General features: G+C 35.3%; 1 protein-coding gene and 2 non-coding genes across 3 annotated transcripts in view; 1 reads left to right on the forward strand and 2 right to left on the reverse strand.

Moving 5' to 3' along the window:
* CUNH1orf141 (chromosome unknown C1orf141 homolog) overlaps positions 1-23,023 on the forward strand; it is a 51,736-nt gene that overhangs the window by 6,302 nt on the left and 22,411 nt on the right. The window contains exons 2-4 of the mRNA XM_048815175.1: positions 5,428-5,519; positions 8,642-8,777; positions 15,205-15,327. Of these exons, the coding sequence (XP_048671132.1) occupies positions 5,445-5,519; positions 8,642-8,777; positions 15,205-15,327 (334 nt within the window). The 5' untranslated portion in view covers positions 5,428-5,444. The remainder of the gene's footprint in view (positions 1-5,427; positions 5,520-8,641; positions 8,778-15,204; positions 15,328-23,023) is intronic.
* Positions 404-510, reverse strand: LOC125610435. The gene has a single exon (XR_007340454.1). It is a non-coding gene; the product is annotated as a U6 spliceosomal RNA (small nuclear RNA).
* LOC125610448 lies at positions 19,497-19,603 on the reverse strand. Its single transcript, XR_007340467.1, has one exon. It is a non-coding gene; the product is annotated as a U6 spliceosomal RNA (small nuclear RNA).

A 23,023-nucleotide genomic window follows, 5' to 3' on the forward strand; every position in this document is an offset into this window, starting at 1 on the left:
GGGGGTTGCTTTGCAATATAGGAAGTTGAACCCAGGAGTACTCTATCATGGAAATATATCCCCAGCCCTTTATATTTTTTTTGTTTTGAGAAAGGGTCTCCCTAAACAACCCAGGCTGTCCTTGAATTTATGATCCTCCTGTCTCAGCCTCCCAAGTAGCTGGGAATACAGATGTGTGCCATTGCACTTGGCCTAAAATTTGTTTTGAAAGCAGTTGGAGGAATTGGAGATCTAAGCAGAAAGACATATGATTATATTTTTTTTTTTGAAAAAGTAATCAGATGTGAAGAATAGAATGGAGAATAGAATGGATCCAATGTAAAGACAATTTTTTAAAATATATGAATGTTATCTTTTTATTTTAATTTGTTATATGTAACAACATAATGCATTAGAATTCATTAAAAATATGGAATGCTTCATGAATTTGCGTGTCATCCTTGTGCAGGGGCCATGCTAATCTTCTCTGTATTGTTCCAATTTTAGTATATGTGCTCCTGAAGTGAGCACGTAAAGACAAATTTTTAAGCTGTGCAATAATCCAGGAAAGAAGTTACGAATCCTAAATGGAGGCAGTAGCAATGTAAATGGGTAAGAATAGAAGAGCTAAAAAGATATTTAAGATGTAGCATATACACATTTAGGTGGGGTGGGAGTAAAAGTTTTCCAGTAAAGTGGGGACCAAATTCTGTTTTTTGAGAAGAGCTGCATCACAATAGCATTAAAAACAGGTCACCAGTCTTCATTTCAATCAATTCTAACTGAGAAGGTCTGGGGTGGCAACTGGGAATCAGTATTTCTTGGAGGTTTCTTGGTTTATTCTGCAGTGTAACCAAGGTTGAGAATCATTATGATACCTAAGAGTGTGAGCTAGAAACCTAAGAGATGCTAACGTGATAATGAAGATTGGAAGAGATTTTTGGTTGGGGGATAAAAACAACAGGGGAAGTTTACTCTGAAATCTGCAGTTGGAGTTCCTATGGGAGATGTAAGTTAGCTGGGGATATTGGTTTGGAATTCAGAAGGGAGATTTTGTTTGAATACAGGTGGCAATAGATGAAGCCATGGGTCTCGAGAGGTTGTCTTCCAAGAATATATGGAAAGATGAGAAAGATGGTCAAGCCCTTATGAGCACCAGTATTTAGGGGGTGAACTGAGGAAGAAGGACCAAGTTGAAGACACAAGTAAACTCCAGAGAAGGCAGGAAGATGTGACTGTTGTCAGAGAAACCAATATTAGCCAAAGTTACACCAATTCAAAGAAAGAGCAGAAAAGTATTCATTAACTTGCTAACATGGACTTTGGTCTCTTATTAAGGTTTGGTTTTGTAATGCAAATGAGGTTTTTCAAAGTCTAGCAAAATCAATCTCTTATAGTTTATATATGTTTATATTAATCATTTACAAGGACTAGGGGTCCATTGCATTACCAATCAAGAGGCTTTGGTGAATAACCAAATGTGTCCAACATAGAAAATAAATCTTTAGTCAAAAGTATAAAAGGATTGACCTCATTGGAAATATGAAAAAGCTCAGTACTTAGAAGATATATGAAAATACTCAGCATGGATATTATGAGAAGTTGGATAACAAAGTAACTTTTTTTTTTCTAAAAAACTATTTTAGGCCACAGTATGTAATGGAACTTATTGCTATTTGAAGTATCATTTAAAATAGGTTCATATATTGAAGAGATTATGTTTCAGTAACACCTCTTTACTGATATAAAATAATAGATCCCTTTTAGAAGACATACCCTCTAGAGTTCATTCCTAAATCTCTGTACTGTTTCTCATCTTAGTTCTTTACCCGGTAGCTTTAACCATTACACAAAATCAGGTGGATCAGATTCTGATTAAATGTGGCAGGTGGGGATTCTGTGTGTACCAGTACTCCAGCAGGATCAAGTATAAACAATTCTTGGGGGGGGAATCCCCAAATCTGTTCTTCTTGATGGTGAAGGTGAAACCTTTCCAGATCACTTCCTGAAGGTTTCCACCTTCCAGAAGGTGGAAACAGCTCTCGGCTTCACCTGCAAACTGAAGAGGTGTTTTTTAAAACACACTCATAAATGATGTTTGGCAAGTCTTTTAAAAATATGTTTTTGGTTTTGTACAGTTCAATGAAGTGATGTTAAATTTTTAAAAAATGTAATTCATCCTAAGAAAATATATAAACCATTGGAATGAAAACTTCACATCATGCTATGCTATTAAATGTCTTATTATTATATAGAATAATAACGTTAGAAATATATTGTAAATATTTCATTTCCAATCATGATTGCAACTGAATTTTGTGATTCAAACTGGATTTTGTTTTAAAATTTAAAATCAATAAAAATATTAAAAATTGAAAAAAGTATTCATTAAATTATAATAGGCCTTTTGTACCCTTGGTTTAATGAGAAAAGCAAGAAAGTTAATTCCTGGTGTTTCCTCACCTCCACCTTCTCCCAGGCCATTTATCAGGCACGATTGGCACATTGCCAAAGATCCATGAAACTGTGTGCAAACTGGAAGAAAAAGTGTTGGTTCCAAAGTATAAGACTTCAAAGTGAATCATATTCTGTTAGTTTCACTAACAAATTTAGTATTCATAAAATTTTTATTGACACTCAAAAATAATTGGTTAGTTTTCCTCAATTTAAAAATTTTGTGATATGTGTAGTGATTTTCCAGAATTCATAGCAATAGCCAAATAATTCACTCATAGCAAAATAATTTTTAAACAAAACCATAAACATTGTTCCATATCATAGGATCCCATATATATAAAACTGGATGACATGGAACATTTTAAAATGTGTGATGTGAGGTTGAAGATGGGAGGACTCTAAAAGTAAGAGGCATAGAACATCTTACTCTAAAATGACCTGCTTTCTGTTCCTTACCACAAGTAAGCAGTGTGCCACAGTTGTCCCTCATATAATTTATACCTTCCCTAAACTGGGAAGCCCATTCGCTTCAATATGCTGGTCTTTCTGGTTATTTACCTTTCTGTCTCTTACTGAGAGGTAGAAATCTTTGATTCCCATGAAAGCAATTGTACTGAGGAATAGAGGTGTCTTACCCCCTTGAATTCACATACAGGGGAAACACAGAAACTAAAATACCTTAGGGCACAAAAGGATTGGTTCCTGGGCCTCAAAAAGAAAAAAAATACGTAGTGTTTAAGTAATCTATTATTCTCCTCTAAAATCTGCCCCTGCTTTCCTGTAGGAGACTCAGAGTCCAAGGAATTCACATGTGCCTAACACCTTTATCCTGCATCTCCCCTTGCCCAGATACATCTCTGGTTATGTAGGTCATAATAAGGCAAGCTATCTACCCACGGAATAGAATTTCCTTTGCATAAATTCTTTGTCACATTCGTGCTATGGTTTGGATATAGTTTAAGGATGTCCTCCAAAGGCTCACATGTTGGGAGTTTGTTCCTGAGCCTAGCTAAGTGTGAGGTGATAGAGCCTTTAAGACATGGAGTTTAGTGGGAAATAACTAGATCACAGGAGGTCCTGCCCTCAGAGGGAGTTAGTACAGTTCTCCAGGGACTCTGGTTATTTCTCATGAGAGGGTTGATATAAAAGAGCAAAACTGGCCCAACCTGCTTTCTGGCTTTGTGTCTTGCCATGCTACGATGACTCTCTTTACACTTCCACCATTGTAATATCATCTGCCACGAGGCCTCACTTCAGGCCAAAAAAATGGGGCTGCTTGATCTTGGACTTTGAGTCTCCAAAATTGTAAGCTACACATACCTCTTTTCTTTATGAAGTACTCAGCCTCCGATATTTTGTTATAGCAATTAAAAAAAAAAACCCTAATACATGAAACTATGTCATGAGATGAAGATGAAGTAAGTGGATATAACAAAGTGGCAGAGAGCATGCTGGGACAGGAAGGGGAAAGATACTATCAGAAGCTTTAAGAATTCATACGTGGTGCAATGTGTGGTAAAGGAAAGAGTGTTGAAAGAACTGAAAGAAATCAAGTACAAAATAATGTGAGCTTGAATCTTTGTTTTTCATGCATAATTGTCTCCATGTGATATTGACTGAATCACATACAATATGGGAGAAATAGTTTTTTTCTTTTGAGCTAGGAAGAAGCTAAGTGTGTACACTAAAAACATTAATGAGTTCAATTCTGTAATTAATATTAACTTAGCGGGCTTTGTTTAAATTCATGCCATAAGTTCAGGGGGAAATAGCTTTTTATATGTAAACTAACATTAGAATTAGAAAGAATTGCTAATTGTATGTCTGGTTTAAAAGTCTAGAAAAATACGCTTCAATTAATGGTAGTTATCTAAGTTATGTCCTTACTTTCATCAAGGATTAAGTAAGTTATTCTTAGTACAATGATTCCTAGGAATAATTCTGTATCTCTTATCAATGAATAATTTGGTCCAGTAGTCCTAGCAGTTTGATCCCATAGCTTAGGCAATAGTCATTCTCTCAGTAACCAGCAAACAAAGGTCAGGTGAACTATGTTTGACAATGACTTGGACAACTTTGTCTGCAGACCATTGGAAACACCAGAAAGAAGTATTTTCTCCCATAACAAACAATAATAATAATTAATAATCAACATTGATGAGTTCAATTCTTTTTGTGACCCATATAATGTTTACACTTAAATGCCACTGGAGCCTATTGAACTCACTGAGAAAAGATTTATGAAATGAATAGTCATCTGCTCAAATTTTTAAAATAAATAAAGGGAGTTTGAAGCTACCCTTCCTGGATTCTTGCCTCCACTCTACCCCAAGATATTTGTCTTGCACCAAGAAGGTACTTTGTGGCCTTCTGTTTTCTCATCTGAAAACAGAACTAAATTAGACAAGGTATTCATGTTTAAATAACTTACCAAACCTAATATAAACTGTTTGACCCTGGATGATATTTTCAGCAATATTAATTAACCAGAAATATGAATTATTGCCACAGTGGGACTAACCAGCTTAGTTGCTATGCCTTCTGTGTGACTAATTGCCTGCTAAATGCTATATTAACAGTCTTGGATCATAGACCAATTTAATTTAAATGCAATGAATTATGTAAATGTGAACTCTGCATTTAGTTTTATTAAAATCATATCATGGCAAAATAAAATAGACATAAATCAAGCCACATGTCCTTACTTCAAGCCTGAGTCATGCTAGTTCTCATATGATAATCTTAAAGTTTCTCCAACTCAACTTCCTCTTAAATATAGAAATTCCTGGGACCCACACATATGTGGGAGTGCTAATCATGTGACCTTCTGAAAAAAATGTGGATACATGTATAATTCTATGATTTATTCCATGAATTCTATCACTTATCTAAATAGTAATGTAAAGATGAGTCATCTCTTATGTCTAATCAGTTGCATGTTTAAATTCTAATTGATTCAGAGATTTTTTTCTTCTCTTCCTTTTTAAGTAGGAATTTACTGACAGACAATGGCAGAAAGAGTCTTACAGAAGTTAGAACTCCTGGATAAGCAAGCAAAGATACTCATGAACAGAAGAATAAAGGTCTGTAAAGTGAAAGTTACATTCAATTTAATCATTAAAAAATCAATATTTCAAGGGGCTGGGGTTGTGGCTCAGTGGTAGAGCGCTTGCCTAGCATGCATGAGGCATGGGGTTCAATTTCCGCACCACATAAAAATAAATAAAGGTATGTGACCATCTACAACTAAAAAAACATATTAAAAATTAACATTTCAAATAATAATAATTTTGATTTTTAGTTAATGATAGATTAATCTGAAAATATAAACTAATTTATAAAAAGCAAATCATTACATTAGGTGAAAGAATCATCTAAGTGGATAATAAAAAGAATTGATTAACTGTACAAGAAAACCTCCAGACAGCTGCTACAGTAGGTTATGGTATATATCACACCTGCTTAGAAATCCTGTGCTGCTGAATATTAAATGTGACTACTGCTATAGTTCTTACCAATGTGTTAAACATATGCAGAGTTACTTAGGTTGGGCATGTTAAAAGAAAGAGAACATTTGGGATAGTTACCAAATTAGAAATAATTAAAACTTACAGAAATAATTGAAGTAAACTATAAATAGGCAAGACTCATAGAATTCAAGAAAAATATTAAAAGAGAATATGGTTCTCAAAACCCAGTTTGGGACATATAGGAACAATTAAAATTTGGTTTTCTGGAAATTCTTTTAAAATTATATACTGGGACTGATGATATAGCTCAGCTGGTAGAGTGCTTGCCTCGAATGCACAAGGCCCTGGATTCAATCCCCAGTACCATTAAAAAAAAAAAATATATATATATATATATATACACACACACACATACTCTATATGATCATATTTTAAAACTTTTATTATTTTAAAATTGTAAATATAAAACATACCTTTGGGAACAAGTTAAACAATGCATAGAGATGTATAAAGAAAAGTAGACATAAAGAAATTAAATAAAGAGAAGTTAATTAGTAGTCTTTGGCTTCTTTCCTATAATCCACTCATCACAGGCAAATGCATTTTGACAATTAGAGTTTGTTCATTCATATCTTTTTATGTACTCTTATAAAGATATACATAAAGACATTTATCTTTGCATATAAATTTATATGTATTTAGAATAAGAATACACAGACACATAGACACATACCTACATACATAAAAGTAGATTTTATCTATTTTTTAACGAAAATGAGCTAATACATAAATCACTCTGGTATTTGTTTTTTTAAATTTTTTTAAACTGAAAAATATTGTAGACCCAGTTTTTGCAATTACAAAAACCTCGTACTTTTTACCCAAGTTACCTGCAATGATGACATCTTATACAGTTGTGGTACAATATTAAAACCAAGACGTTGATACCTGATGTCTGTCAACAGGACTACAGATTTTCTTCAGTTTTTACCTTCAGTTTTTTCATTTTTTGATCAGCATGAATTTGTGTGTGTGTGTGTGTGTGTACACCTGTGAGTGTGTATGTGTAGTTTCATGCAGTATTATTCCATTTACAGATGTGTGTAACCACCACAATCAAAATCCAGCCCTTTTCTGTCACTGTACACAACACTCTCATGCTACTTCTTTTATCCACTGCATTCACCATCTCTATCTGTGAAAAGCAATCACTGATTTGTTTTCCATCTCCACAATTTTGTAATTTTGAAAATGTAATACAAATAGAATCATCCTATATGTAAAGTTTTGAGAGTTACTTTTTCACTAAACATAATGGACTTTGAAGTTCACCCAGAGTTTTGCATGAATCCATAGTTTTGTTATTATAAATAACATGCAAATTTTATTGCTGAAGTAGTATTCCGTTATATGGAGGAACAGTTTCAATCACGTATCCATTGAAGGGCATTTGGGTTCTTGTCAGGATTTGGCTACAAAAAAAAATAAGACTGCTAAAAATAAAATAAAGCTGCTATGAACGTTTTTATACAAGTTTTATGCGAGTTTTTGTGTAAATTTAAGTTTTCATTTCTCTGGAGTTAATGCCCAAAAATACAACCACTACTGCAGTCTTTCATCTGAACAGCAGCAAGGCCGGAAAGTTTGGTTTGAATTCCCCCAGACCCATAGGGTTCCCCTTCCCTGAACCTCAGCCCAGAAATTGCTCTAGGAAGTAATTTGGGCTATTGCAGCATTCACCTCATTTGTTTTTCTTCTTTCCAGGATTCATTCCTGCTGAAGAAGGTAGTTTTCATATATTCTGCCTGATTTTCTGTTTGTTTACAGTAGGAGTTGAATTACTATAGCACTTAATCCTTCATGGGCAGATGCAGAAGCTCCCTCTATCTTTTGACTTTCTTTTTCTTTCCTTCCTTCCCTAATTGCCCCCACCCCACCCCACACACCCCCCTCGCTCCGGCGCACCTCTGTACTGGGATGGAAACAGGGATGCCCTACCACTCAGCTACATCCACAGCCGTTTTTACTTTTGAGATGGAGCCTTGCTAAATTGCCCAAGCTGGTCTTGAGCTTGCAGTCTTCCTGCCTCAGCCTCCAGAGTAGCTAGGATCACCAGCATTTGCCACCATTTCTTTAACTTTCCTTTCAAAAGTTTTACCTTTATTTCTCTATGCTGTACCCTGAGAGAATTTTTTAGAGATAACTTCCAGCTCCTTAACTCACTCTTTAGTTATATTCTTTTTTCTTTTCTCTTCAGTTCATCTGTGTAAATATTTTATATTTTAATGATTTTTTTTTTTTATTTTTTGGTCTTGGGGATTGAGCCCAGAGGTGCTTTTCCACCAAGCCACGTCCCCAGCTCTTTTTAGTTTTCATTTTCAGACAGGGTATCTCCAAGTTGCTTTAAAGACATTGTCTTTGCTAAATGTCATAGGCAGGTCTTTCCTTGTAATCTGAATGTTAGAGTTAGAAGGGAGCCTGAGTGGTCATCTAGTCCAGTACCCTCATTTTATAGGTGGAAAGAGCTTGTGGGATCCCACAGCAAAGGCATAAAAGTTGGGGCACAAGACCCCAATTTTCAATCTGTATATTCTCTCATTAATGCCTGCCATATGCATTGTGTGTGTGTGTGTGTGTGTGTGTGTGTGTAAAGTGAGATGAATTTTTGTCTTATCCAAACAGGATAGTCCCTCTAGGAAAAGTAATTATTTGTTGTCACTTTGGTTTTGTTGCAGAAAAACAAGCTTCAGTATGTAGGAACAGAAAATGCTTTACCCCTGACATTTGATTATCATTCAGAATTTGAAGAGGGTAGTTCTACCCTTCAATCTGCATCGAGGACAGCATCAAAGACCATGGAAGATAAGTCACGTGACGTTAAAAATCAAAAAAGTAACTATCATAACAACCTCAAACTTTCAGTTTGAAGGTTGGAAGCATTGCTTTATATTTGTATTAAACTATGCAATGTATATAACATGAAAATTTTGTCATATGGTATATTTTATAACAGTTATGAGTTAAAATATACTAGATTACTATTTGAAGATTCCCAGCTTATAAAATATTTCACTAGCATAGATAGTAATTTCAATTATGAATTTTTGTTTTTATTTATTTTTTTAAATACTTTTTTATTTTTCACAGTGCTTAGAATGGAACCCAGTACTTCTCACATGCTAGGCAAACACTACCACTGAACTACATCCCCAAACACAATTCTGAATTTTTAAAGAAAGTTAGTCAGTGACATTTCTCCAAATTAATGTCAGGATTTATTTTAAACTTTAATTAATATATTATAAGAAAATGCCTGCCTAGAAAACTAAATAAGGCAGTTTCTTTGGGTACTTAACAATGGATAGCCTAATCAAGCCATACTTGGTCTTTCGCTAGCATATGTACATGTGTAATGCTCTGTAATTTTTCCAAGCATCAGAAATGTAGAGAGCCTGAAAAGAAGTATAAAGAAATAGAATCAAACCAGGTCAACTGAATATTGGTGGTAGTGTTGATACTGTTCTTATCTCATTTATTTTATGTCACAATCCAATGTGGGAATTACAGTTTTACAGATGAAAAATCCATGTGTTAGGTTAAATAACTTCCAACGTCACACAACTAGCAAGAGGAAGGATTTAAAGCCTAGTAGTCTGATTTCAGAGCCCATTCTCTTTATCATCATCTGGTTCAGTAGGATGACCTCAAGCCTGGGCTTGATGCCCAGATACATGCATCATAGTGCTTTGTAGAGAATATGTGGATAGAAGCAGCTCTATCTTGGGTGAGTAGGAGGATTAAGGTGAGAAGAGCTGGAATTTATTTTGGATTTGTTAAGTTTTAGATGCCTGTGGGGAATTCAGGTGAAGGTATCTGGAAGAAAGTTGGACAAACAACTCCCAGTCTATCATAAAACATGATGTGGAGAACTATAACTATTACTTATTGTTTTACTTGTAAGCATTCTGATAACAGCACAAAATACAGCTCATTCAGATTTTTTAAATTTGTGATTTACCAGAATATCAAAACATGTCCCCATTGAAACAGTAAGTTAGAAGAAAGCAGTTTGTTCCTAGCACAAGTAAATATCAGTGGTTTACATAATTTAATTTTATCGCAAACTTCTTACATTACTACTTTGTTTTAGGTAGATAAGCCAATAATTTTACTTCAAAGTCATTTATAGAACTGTCCCTATTAATATGTGATATTTTAATAATTCATAGAAAAAATTCATAGAATGGAAGTAGGGAACGTGGGGAAGGACAAAAAATCATGTATGTATACACACACAGTATATATGGTTATGTTGTGTGGATTCATTTTTTTTTAACAAGAGGAGAAACTCATGTATGGAAAAAATAATTAAATATGAATAAAGGGGGCTGGAGTTGTGGCTCAGTGGTAGAGCACTTGTCTAGCATGTGTGAGGTAGTAGGTTTGATTCTCAGCACCCCATATAAATAAATGAATAAAATAAGGTCCATCAACATCTAAAAAATATTTTTTAAAAACATATAAGGGTGGTAGAGTGCTTGCTTCACACATGTGGGGTGCTGGATTTGATTCTCAGCACCACATATAAATTAGTGAGTAAAATGGAGGTCCATTGATAACTAAAAAAAATTAAAAAAAACATGAATTGAGGATACAGTTGCAGTCTATGTAGATTTTTTTTTTCCTCTTGTGCTGCTGGGAATCCAACCAAGGGCCTCACACATGCTAGGCAGGTAGTCTACTAATGTGCTTTACCCTCAGCCCATTAGTGAAATTTAATGAACCAAATTGTTCTCTTAGTTCAATAGACATCATGTAATCTGAGTGATATTAGCCTGATATAAAGATTAAAATGGTGAAGTTTACAGTCTAGTCATCAAGCTTGTATACTAGCTTTGCTTTCTATTAGCTTTACGACACAGGGCAAGTTATATAACTTCTCTATGCCTCAGTTTCCTATTTTACGGGGGGGATAGTAATAACATATATTCCATAGGGACTTCATGAGAATTAAATATGTTAATGTATGTGAAAAATTTAAAATTTATTGCCTACACATGGTAGGCACAAAAAAATAGCACAACAACAATAAAATTAAAGCTTAGTTTTTCCAATATACAATCATACATACTGATCTTTAAAAATAAGACAGTAAAGAAATACACTTAAGCTATGTTTACAAGAGGCAAACTTTTCTTTTTTTAATATTTTATGCTTTTGTTATAATATTTGAGTATTTCTGAAGAAATTAATATTTTTGAATTAAGAAAAACATAAAAATTTCTTTTGCTTTTTGATAAAACTCCTTTTAGGTCCTAACTTTATTGAAGGGAAAATTGGGGAGTAGATTAGGATTTATTTTTTCTATTTTTGTTTTTTAATTTGTACTAATTAGTTATACATGACAGTAAAATGCATTTTGACACATTGTACACAAATAGAGCATAACTTATCATTCTTCTGGCTGTTCATGGTGCAGAGTCACACCAGTAGTGTAATCATACATGTGTATAGGATAATAAAGTCTGTCTCATTCTACCGTCCTTCCAATCCCCACAGCCCCACCTTTTCCCCTCTTCACAATCCAAAGTTCCTTCATTCTTCCCTACCCCATCCCCACCATGGATCAGCATCCACTTATCAGAGAAAATATTCGGCTTTTGGTTTGGGGGCATTGGCTTATTTCACTTAGCATGATATTCTCTAGTTCCATCCATTTACCTGTAAATTTCATTTTTCTTTAAGGCTGAATAATATTCATTGTGTATATGTACCACATTTTCTTTATCCATTCATCTGTTGAAGGGCATCTAGGTTGGTTCCATAGTTTAGGTATTGTGAATTGAGCTGCTATAAACATTGATGTGTCTGTGTCACGTAGTATCCTGACTTTAAATACGTTGAGTATAAACCCAGGAGTAAGATAGGTTGGTCAAATGGTGGTTCCATTCCAGGTTTTCTGGGGAATTTCCATACTGCCTTCCAGAGTGGTTGCACCAATCTGCAGTCCCACCAACAATGTATGAGTGTGCCTTTTTCCCCACATCCTTGCCAATACTTATTATCGCTTATATTCTTGATAATTAAGGCAAAAATTTTTAATATCTTTGATAACATGTGATTTAATAGTTAAATGGAATAGGGTGGGAACAGGAAGTGTGAAAAAAAGTGCAGCACTTATGTGAGAGATTTATGCCTAATTTGCTATGACCAACACAGTTCCTCAGTAACATGGGCACAGGTTCCTTTAAGGCTCCTCGAGGATTCTGGGAAGTGAAGGGCTTTACCTCCTCCAGCTCTCTTTAGAGAGAGTTTCAGTACCCATTGAACGTGTTCTCTTCTCTGAGGAGCTGGAAGAGGATTCCCATTAGCCCATACAGTGAAGAAACTGGGGAATCTAGGGCAGGGCTTCTCATAGTAGCTGCTCATTAGAATCACTTGAGAGCTTTTTAAAAATGTACCCAGTCTCCCAACCCTTGAGATCATGAACTGTTAGTCTGTGTGTTTTTCAAAGCCCTCTGGGTAATTCTAATATACAGCTAGTGGTTTGAGAACCATTGCTGTAGACTTCTTCATTTCTCATTTTCTTCATCAAGAGATCCTAGATGACACCTGTGTGGCCAGTGATTCATTACATGAAGCTCTTATATCTTACTGCCCAATTAGAGTCCCAAATAACTGGAGCTTCAGAGGTGCCAGAGGAATCCACCCTCACAGGAAAGAGTGGCCAAAGAGAAATCAAAAGTCATTTAAGGAGACTCATTTGAAGGAGGGAGATGGAACCAAACATTCAGAACAGGTGACTCCTCATGAAGCAAATTTAATGGGAAGAACAGAAGAAAGCATTAGAAAATATGTGTCTTAAGGACAAATAATCAGAGAGAAAAAGGAGATTAAAAAATAAACCTTTATCACAAACTAAGTGGGGAAATTGAAAATAAAATACAGATGAAAAGTGGATAGATACTTTAGAAGATTAAATCAAGGCAGAATCTTGCAAAAAAAAAAAACTTATCAATTGAAAAGAGACATGTATCACAGTTTCAGTGTACTCAATATGTAAATGTGTATATACTGAATACATGAATCAGAAGAGAGGAAAATAGATGGTTAAGGAATGATCCAAGAAATATTAGGAAAAAAATGCTCTTCTTTTAAAGACAGAGTTGAATTTTCAGATCAAAAGGGTCACCAAGGTGCTAAAGTTATGATAAAAATCACTTAATTCTAAGGGCAGAAAAAACTGTTTGATTACAAAGGAAAGGAAATAAAATTAGTTATATATTTCATTTTCATTTTTAAGGCAAGAAAACAGCAAACCAAATGTGAAAAGAGAAAAAAAAAACAGTAAATTATTTTCAACTTTTGAAATTATATTGTGGTGCTTGTTATGCATAGTGGCAGAGAACTTGGCTGAATTGTGTGTGTTCTAGTATTTTGTGGAATGTAGAGCTTGTGAACAATAAAATTGTGTATTTAGATGGAGAAATTTTTAAGTGTGGTTGGTTCTCTTGACCCATACAGTAAAACACAAGAAGAGATAATGAATTGAAGATAGAATTATTAAGCAAAAAGAAATAATAACTTAAATATTTGGAAAAGTTTCAATTTGCCCATGTTCCAAATGTGAAAAAGCACATTTAGAAGAGAACACTTAGTTTGTGGTAGACTGACCATTGGATAATAAGATGAATGTGGTTATGAACAAACATGGACCTAATTAGATATCAACAGAAGTCAAGAGTAAAGATGAAATTATAAAGCAGAAAAAAACTATCAGCTGTGACAAAAGAAAACAGAGAAAATGGGGAAAAAATAAAAAATTTTGACTATTTTTAAAAATTTTTTTAATGACTGTTAAAATTCCCAGACCCTCCAGGGCCAGACTGTAGAGCTGTTTGCAGCATAAATACTATGACATAACCCTCTTGAAAGTTGAGAGACATCTGTATAGATACTCAGCTGCAAACATGCACTATTCTTTTTTTTCCCAATTTTTTATTAGTGCATTATAATTGTACATATTGATGGGATTTGTTGTTGCATATTCATACATGCATACAACATAACAATATAATTTAGTCAGTATCAATCCCCAGCGCTTCCCTCACCTCCCACCCCTTGATCTCTTTCCTCTACTGATTTCCCTTTGATATTTAGGAGATCCACACCTACTCTCATTTTCCTTTTTTCTCTATAGTTTCCACATATGAGAGAAAACATATGAGTTTCATTTATTTCCCTTAACATAATGGTCCCAACTTTCATCCATTTTCCTGCAAATGCTATAATTTCATTTTTATTTATGGCTGAATGACTCTATTGTTTGTACACATCACATTTTCTTTATCCATCCGTTCATTGATGGACACCTAGGCTAGTTTCATAGTTTAGCTCTTGTGAATTTTGCTGCTATAAATATGGGTAAAACATACTCTATTCTTCAAGCAAGAGAAGAAGGGCCCGGAAGCAATTCAGAAAAGCACCAAGTCTGCCACTCCCACCACAGACCCAGAGTGCATGGACAGGCGGGATACAGTGCTGTCACCAGCTCAGTTAAAAAGGGTGAGACCCTTCATGGCAACATCAGCAGTTTTCCAGCATGCATTTTGAAATTCTTCCAGCTTCTACCCATCACCAAGGCCTTGAATGCATTTTTTACTTACAGTATTTTCATTTCACTATGGATTTATTAGAACATAACCCTCTCGTAAGTTGAGAGACAGCATCATTCTCAGGGTGGGACACTTGACCCATTCCCATTTCAGTTAGAGTCAGGATGATGCCCATTCTCACTAGAGTACTGCACAATCATAGAAGTATTTCCCAGTGATATTAAATAAGCACTTAAAATAAAATACAAATTTTTAAAGGAACAGACCAGTTAAATTTAGAGGAGGGATATTCTGTCTACAGTCATAAATGCTGTGATCCTATCTGGTTGACCATTCTGGTATGTGGACTGTCCCTTACTCTGTATCCCACCACTTTAATTCAGGTCTGCAATGCCCCTAATTTCTCATGGGACTAATTTGCAGCATAGTTTTCTGAAAAGGTTAGTTAGCTTGTGGAGAGTGAGTGTCCTTGGACTGCCCTTAACCCTATCACAACAGTGGGGTTCTTGTCCCCTCTGTTTCAAATGATTAACACTAGTATTTTCAGCTCCTGCTCAATCTTTTGTACTTTTATTATAATAGTATTAGTGCAATATCTAAATTTATATAACTGGGACTTCACATATTTCTCCAAATTTGTTTTTTAGGTTTGTTTTATAAATTTTCTGATTCTTTTAATTTAGATTTGTTTTTTATGTCTTCCAGATGTGTCTATTTCAAAATTGAACCTGAACCCAGAAAGAATGATTTTGAAAAGTTAAATTTAAGATCACAATTTGTTCCAACAAACATAAAAAATCAAGAAAGTAAGTCAAGGGCTGGGGCTGGGGCTTAAGTGGTAGAGTGCTCTTCTAGCACTTGTGAGGCACTGGGTTCAATCCTCAGCACCACATAAAAATAAAATAAAGATATTGTGTCCACCTAAAACTAAAAAATAAATATTAAAAAAAAGAAAGTAAGTCAAAGGTAATGTTTATATAGTATGTTTCCTTCTCCTTTGATTTGCTAATGGGTGCTTTAAATATTTACTATATATTATTGTATGTTTTCAAAGTTCTTGATAATTTAATGTCTCTGTTGAAAGCAGGATATGAGCAATAAAGAATTTAACAAAGAGATGTTAAATATCACAATGGACAATTTATGCAATTCATAATTCATGAATATATTTTTTATGTCTATCTTTAGTATTTCTTTCTTCTACGAGGATAGCAGACACCTGAGTTTCCTTTCAGCGTAACCCTCGGAATTTCCTCGTTATGGTTAAATAAAAATCAACTTGCTTAACTTAACATAATCAGTTTTGCTTAATAAGAGACAACTTGCTTAATAGAAACTTACTTTCAGGATTAGAAATTTGGGGAATCGGTGAACTACGAACCAGCAGTACAGACCCTCAGAGAATTTGAATGTGTGGTGTTGCCTTTGGTTTACTTTCTCTGCCATTGTCAAACAGCCATTCAATGACATCATTGTCCTCAATCTCCTTGACTGAGGCCCCTTGTCTCCACTTTGCCCACACTGCCTTATTTCTGTATTATGTTTTATAATCTAAATGCAAAAGATTTGTTTATACACAGTGCCTTTATTTCCTGTTTTTTGTTGTTGTCGTCGTTGTTCGTTCGTTTTGTTTTGTCTTTTGCTATTGGGGACTGAACCCTCATGCATGCTAGGCAGGGGCTCTACCACTGGACTTCATCCCCAGATTTGTTTGTTTTGCTTTTTGTTTTTTTGGTATCAGAGATTGAATCCAGGGTGCTTAATCACTGAGCCCTTTTTAAAAACTTTTTAAATTTTGAGACAGAGTCTTACTAAGTCACTTAGGGTCTTACTCTGAACTTACAATCCTCCTGCCTTTGATTCCCAAGTCGCTGGGATTACAGGCATGCACCATGGCGTCCATGGCACCTTTTTGTTTTATATGTTTGAGACAGTGGTCTTGCTAAATTGCCCAAGCTGGCCTCTAACTTGCATCCTCCTGCCTCAGCCTTCTGAATAGCTAAGATGACAAGGTTGCGCCACCACACTGGGCTACTTGCTCAATTCCTGTTAAACTTCAACCTATTTAATCCAGTTTCCTGCTTCACCCTTCTGAAACTACACTGCTCAAGATAACCAATGATCTCCATGTTGCTAAATCCCAAAGATATCTCTTTGTTCCCATTTTCTTCCACCTCTCCATACTGATATAGTTGGTTGATGGCTCCTGAAAGGAAAGTGACCACAACACACGGAGCAACCAAGATATCTTTATTGCAGCAGTGCAACAAAGAGAAAAGAAAGAAGGAAAGAAGTGGGAGGGGGCAGCTGGGGAAGGCTTTTATAGCCTTTCTGCTGTGCTGCCTAAATCTAACAGGGTCTCTGGGTTTGCAAGCTGCCTTGTTGGCACACAAGGGGGTTAAGTGCTTGGCCTTGAGCGGGCTAGTGTTCAGCCTTGAGCAGGGGGGCGAAGCTCTCAGCCTTGAGCGGGGGCTTGGGCGTTTGGGCTTGAAGCAAACAGGTGATAAAGAACCAGACAGAGGGTTTGAGTGACCAGGTCATCCTGCAGCTAACTTTGTTTGGCATGCCCTGCAGACAGTTTATTCAGCTTGTCCTGCACCTAACAGCTCCCTCCTCCTTCACTTTCATCTTGGAGCTTTTGGGATCCATGTCTGTTTTCCTGCTATCTCATAACGTCTCCGTTTTTTTTTTTTTTCTTCTCTGTTATGTTATGTAGGTGCATTTAATCAGAGCTAGTCCTGAGCCTGTCCCTGTTTCTACACTTTCTTCAGGTGATCATATCCAGTCTTAACGTTTTAAAATAGCATAGAGATGCTATTAAATCCTTCGTTTATGTCATGCCTATATTGAACAACATAATGATACCTCTAGATAAATAAACTTTTCACGGGCATCTTAAACTTAATGCCTAGAACAAGACACACAATTCCATATCCCAATCATTACTCCTAACCTTTTCTCCCCACCCCTTCCTCCAGCATCCTCAAGCCTGGAACAGAAGCCATCTGTGATTCCCCTTTCTGTCACCGCCAAAGTCCAGTCCTTCCCATTCTGACTTATCTTGAATTCATCTCTTTTCATTACTTCTGTACCACCATCGTAATCCAAGCCATCATCGCCTTGTATTTATACAACCACAGTAGTTTGCCAACTGGTACATCTTTCATTCTTCCCTTTTTCTAATCAGTTTCCTTCTTTCTTGTTAAACCATTATAAATTAAAAAATAACAGACCAAAAAGTGCATATAACATCAAAATGTAAAGTATAACAGCCATTGTAAAAAAACCAACACCTACATAACAAGAAAACAGATCAAGAAATAGAATATTGCCAACATCTTGACCTTTTCCAGATAATTTCTCCCTCCCTTTTCCCTAAAGGGTTACCATTACCTTAGCTTCTTAGGAAATCACTTCCTTCATTTTCTTTATATTCTTACCCTCTGTGTGTTTGTCTGAAGAATATAGTGTGCCTGATTTTTCTGGTTTCAAAAAAACTATATATAATGTTATCATACACTATGTTTTTATTTATATTTTCTTTTTCTTAGCCTTGTCTTCATAAGGTCATGTGTATTATTGTAGTTTTGGTTTCGGTTATTTTTTGTGGTGCTGGAGATTGAACCCACGGGTGCTCTACCACTGATCTACATCCTCAGCCTTTTTATTTTTTATCCTGAGGTAGGGTCATGCTACATTGTGGAGGCTGACCTCAAACTTGAGATTCTCTTTCCTCAACCTCTGGAGTGACTGGGATTAGGCGTGGACGTGTAGTTCTTTTATTTTCATTGCTGTAGAATATTGCTGTGTGAATATTTCACAATTTATCCATCCACTTTTGAATTTGGGGTTCTCAATTTTCAGCCATTACAATGCAAAAATGAACATTCATATTTATGTATTCTACTGTTTCTCAAGAGCGTATTACTGGGTATGCTTAACTTTAAGTATAAAAAATAAGAGCAAACTTTCCAAAGTGTTTGTACCAATTCATTCTCCTACCAGATTTTTGAGATTTTTTTTTTGTTGTTGTTGTTCTGATTATTTACTGACACTTGAAATTGCCAATTTTTCAAATTTTACCTATCTGGTCATGTATAATAATAGCATGTCATTGTGGTTTAATTTGCATTTTATGATTACTAATAAGGTAGACACCTTTTTCATAGACTATTGATCAATTAAATTCATACTTTTAGAAACCACCCAGGTTTTAAGCTCACTGTAAAATTCAATTTTTGGAAGATTTGGAGATATATGCTTTCCTTCATGTGTGGAAGCTAGAGAGGAAAAAGGAAAATAAAAGTGGTGGGGATCTCGTGAAAATCACAGGGAGATCAGTAGAGAAAAGGGACTCAGGGGTGGGAGGTGGGGAGGAAGAGGGGAAGTGTTGGGGAATGATATTGGTCAAATTATATTGGTATATTGTGTGTTGTGTGCATGCAGGAATATGTAACAAAAAATCCATCAGTATGTATAACTATAATGTGCCAATAAAGATGTGGGAAAGATAAAAATTAAAAACATGTTGCCAACTTACAAAAATTCAATTTTTTCTATTATGTATTCCTTTGTATTTTCTGGTTTCTAGTTTTTGTTGGTTTCATGTATTATGAATATCTTTTCTTTCTCTGTGGGTTTTTCCTTTCACTCTTTATATGGTGTCTTTTCCCTGTGTGTGTGTGTGTGTGTGTGAGAGAGAGAGAGAGAGAGAGGGAGAGAGAGAATAAATGTGTGGTGCTAGGATTGATCCCAGGGCCTCTAACATGGCAGGCAAGCACTCTACCAGTGTGCTATATCCCCAGCCCCTATTGTGCCCTTTTTTTAAAAATAGAAAATACAGGCATTTTATTTATTTTTATTATCATTTTTATATTTATATATGACAGCGGAATGAGTTACAATTCTTATTTCACATATAGAGCACAATTTTTCATGTCTCTGGTTGTACACAAAGTATAATCACACCGATTTAAAAAATATGGAATGCTTCACAAATTTGTGTGTTATTCTTTCACAGGGATCATGCTGATCTTCCCTGTATTGTTCTAATTTTAGTGTATGTGCTGCCCAAGCAAGCACCTTATTGTGTCCTTTTGATGAATAGAAATTTATTCACACTAATAAGTTCAAATATACCAAATCTTTACCTATGTGACTAATGCTTTTTGTACTATAATTAGGAAGTCCTTCTGTCCTTTGTGATTGTAAAGAGATTATCTTATTTTTATAGTTAAATGATTTGAAAATAAATTTTGAGTAGGTAGGGGTCTGATTAATTTTTTTCTATGGCTAGCCAGTTATCTCAGCTTGTTATTAAGAAGGCTGTTCTCTTCCTAACACTCGTGGATTGTGTACTGGGGTTGTTACTCTGTGTCATTAGATTACCGGTCCATTTCTGAATCAGTACCACACAACATTAAAGTTTGTCTCTTAAAATAAGCTTTACCATCTGGCAGAGCAATGTTTCCCAGAGTATCATGACTATTTTAAAATTCCCATTATTATTTCTTCTTTGATCTATTAAGTAGTTAGAAGTATATGTTTTAATTCAGATTATATGAACTTTTCTATTTATCTTTTTATTGTTGCTTTCTAACACAGTTGCACTGTGGTTAGAGGTTACACTCCATGTAATTTTATTCCTACAGAATTAGCACTAGCATGACCACCAAGTTCATTGTAAATGCAGTGTAGATGCTGGGAAATAATGTATATTTTGCAATTGTTGGGTAGCGTTTTCTACCTATGTCTTTTAGATCAAATTTGTTTGCTCTGATTTTCGTTTTTCTACATCGTTAGTAAATTTTTCTGCTTGCTTGTTCTGTCAATAACTGAAAAGTTTCAGACTTGTTTTTCCTATAATGCTGTCAAACTTTGCCTTGTTTTACAAAATTTAGAATTACTATATATTTCCAGTGAATTGAATCCTTTTTCATTATATGACTGCCTTGTTAGCCAGTGTTACCAGAGTTACCTCACCTTTCTTCTAGCTAGCATTGTCATGGTACGCCTTTTTTTAAAAAAATCATCTTATTACCACTTTGTATAACATTGTGGTCTAAATTTATCTCTTGTAAATATCATGTTGTTAAATTGAAAAAATCTAATCTTATTTTCTTTGGAATGGAACATTACCCTTATTGTAATTACTGATATCTTTAGATTTAAATCATCCATCTTATTTCTATCCACCCTGTTTATTCTCTACTTCTTTTTCTATTCTCTTATGTTGTCTTTAGAATTGATTTTTAAAATTTCACTTTTCCCTTTTATTAGTGTGAAAGTTATATATGTACTCTGTTTCTATTCTTTAAATGATCACACTAGAAATTACAAATATGCACTTTTTCAGAATCTAATATTACCTCCTCTGGAAAGAACCCTTAAATTATTTTACTGCTCCCTGTCTATTACTACTATTATGCATTTAATATTGTATTTATTAAAAAACACAGACAGTATTAATAGTATTTTGAAGTGCAACATTGGAAAAACCCTTGTCAACATTAATAATTTCACCAGGATAAGAAGGTAATTTTCATGTAGTTTTTTTGTTTCCATTGAATTTTTGTTAAATGGACCTTATTTTTTAGAGCAGGTTTGGATTCACAGTGAAACTGAGTGGGAAGCACAGAGTTCCTATATACTTCCTGCCTCTCCCCAACTTACCCTCCCCTATTAACAATATGGCTCGCTAGAGGATTAAATTTGCTGTCACCTGAGTGTAGTGTGGCACAGCACTATCCCTCACATCTTCATTTAACATTAGGGTTTACTGTTGGTGTTAAACGTTCTGTGGGTTTGGACAAACATACAATGACATTATTCACCATTCATCATGCTGAGAAGTTCACTGCCCTAAACTCCTCGGCATTCTGCCTATCCATCCCTCCCCACCCCACCCCACCCCAAACCCCTCTCATCGCTTATCTTGACAGGTTCCCCTTTTTCTAGAATATCACATGGTTGGAATTATACAGTGTGCAGCCTTTTAAGATAAACTTTTTTCCCTCAGTAAAATGCATTTAAGTTTTATTTATATGTTTTCATGGTTTGGTTTTGTATTCCATTGTCTGAATGCAAATTATTTTACTCCTTTCCTAACTTTTCTGCTCTTACTGTTGTATATTTTAATATTCTATATTTTAAGCACATAAGACATTATCATTATTACTATTACAAAGTCATTGTTCACTTAAATTTTTACTTCTCTGTCTACATCTGGCATTCTTTTTTGTCTTAAATTCCTCCTTTGGAATTTTACCGTCATCTCGTGGTAAGCACTCTCAATTTTTGTTTTTCCAACAAGTCTTTATCTCACTTTCATTCTGGAAGAATATTTTCTTGAGTGCAGACTTCTAGGTTGAAAGTTGTTTTCTTTTCCGCATGTTGCAAATTTCCTTCTAGTACCTTCTGACTTCCATTTCTGTCATTGGTAAGTCAGCCTACTTGCCATTTCTCTTTTGACTTCTTGTAAGATTTTATCTTTTCTTGCTTTTATGTGTTTTGACTATGATATGTCCAGGGATCGATTTGTCTCTATTCATATTGCTTAAGGGTCACTGAACTTTGTAAATCTGTGTTGCCGCAGTCCGGCTGCAGCAAAATAACTGGGGGGGTGACGAATAACTTGTGTACGTTGATACAGCAAGAGTGGAAGCCGTTTATTGCAGGACAGGAGCAGTATTTATACATTCCACACAGCTTATCTAATTAGCATAAACTAGATACATCAGTCAACCAATCAGGAATCTCTACACCTAATGGCTCGGTTTTGTTACTTCTCAAACCACTCCCTCTGACATTTTGCCAGGCACCATCCAGACTTGTTTACGAACTTTAACATTCCCCTGGCAAAATGCCAGGTGTTATTTTGACTTGTTTACAGACTCTAACATTTCCCCCTTTTGTTTAATTTAAATAATGACCATAGTGGTTTTTACAGAAACACCATAAATAACCTGCTACAAACAGAAAGGGAGGATACAAAATGCCACAATACCAAGCCAATTGATGGCTCCATGCAAGAAGCCCTTGGAAAAATTATACCAGCAATGACACTGTTTGCAAAGATACCTAGTTACAATTTGTTGTAGATTACAGTTTGTTGTCTCAGTCCAGGTAAAGTAGTGTCTCAATAGATTAACTCACAGTCAAGGTAAATCACAGTCCAGGTAAGTTCTGCAGGCAGGTAGCTTAAATCACAGTCCAGGTAAGTTCTGCAGGCAGCTAGCTTGATCCGAAATCTGGTCTGTTTCTCAGCCGAAGTCTCGTCCGGTTTTCAGCAACACTGGAAATTCTTCCACCTTGGTCCTTACCGGCACTGGGACGAAGGCAGGAACTCCGGATGGCTAAAGAAAATCCTGTAGCATTCTACTAAGAAAACAACCTTCTGAACAATTTAGTACATTATCTCAAGGTTTTTTTTTTTTTTTTTCGCATTTGAAATAAGCATTAAAGAGACGGAGTGGTCGGCGTTCTCTCAAGGTCACACAGGGG

The sequence above is a fragment of the Marmota marmota genome, unplaced genomic scaffold (genome assembly GCF_001458135.2).
Source record: "Marmota marmota marmota unplaced genomic scaffold, marMar, whole genome shotgun sequence".
Taxonomy (NCBI): domain Eukaryota; kingdom Metazoa; phylum Chordata; class Mammalia; order Rodentia; family Sciuridae; genus Marmota; species Marmota marmota.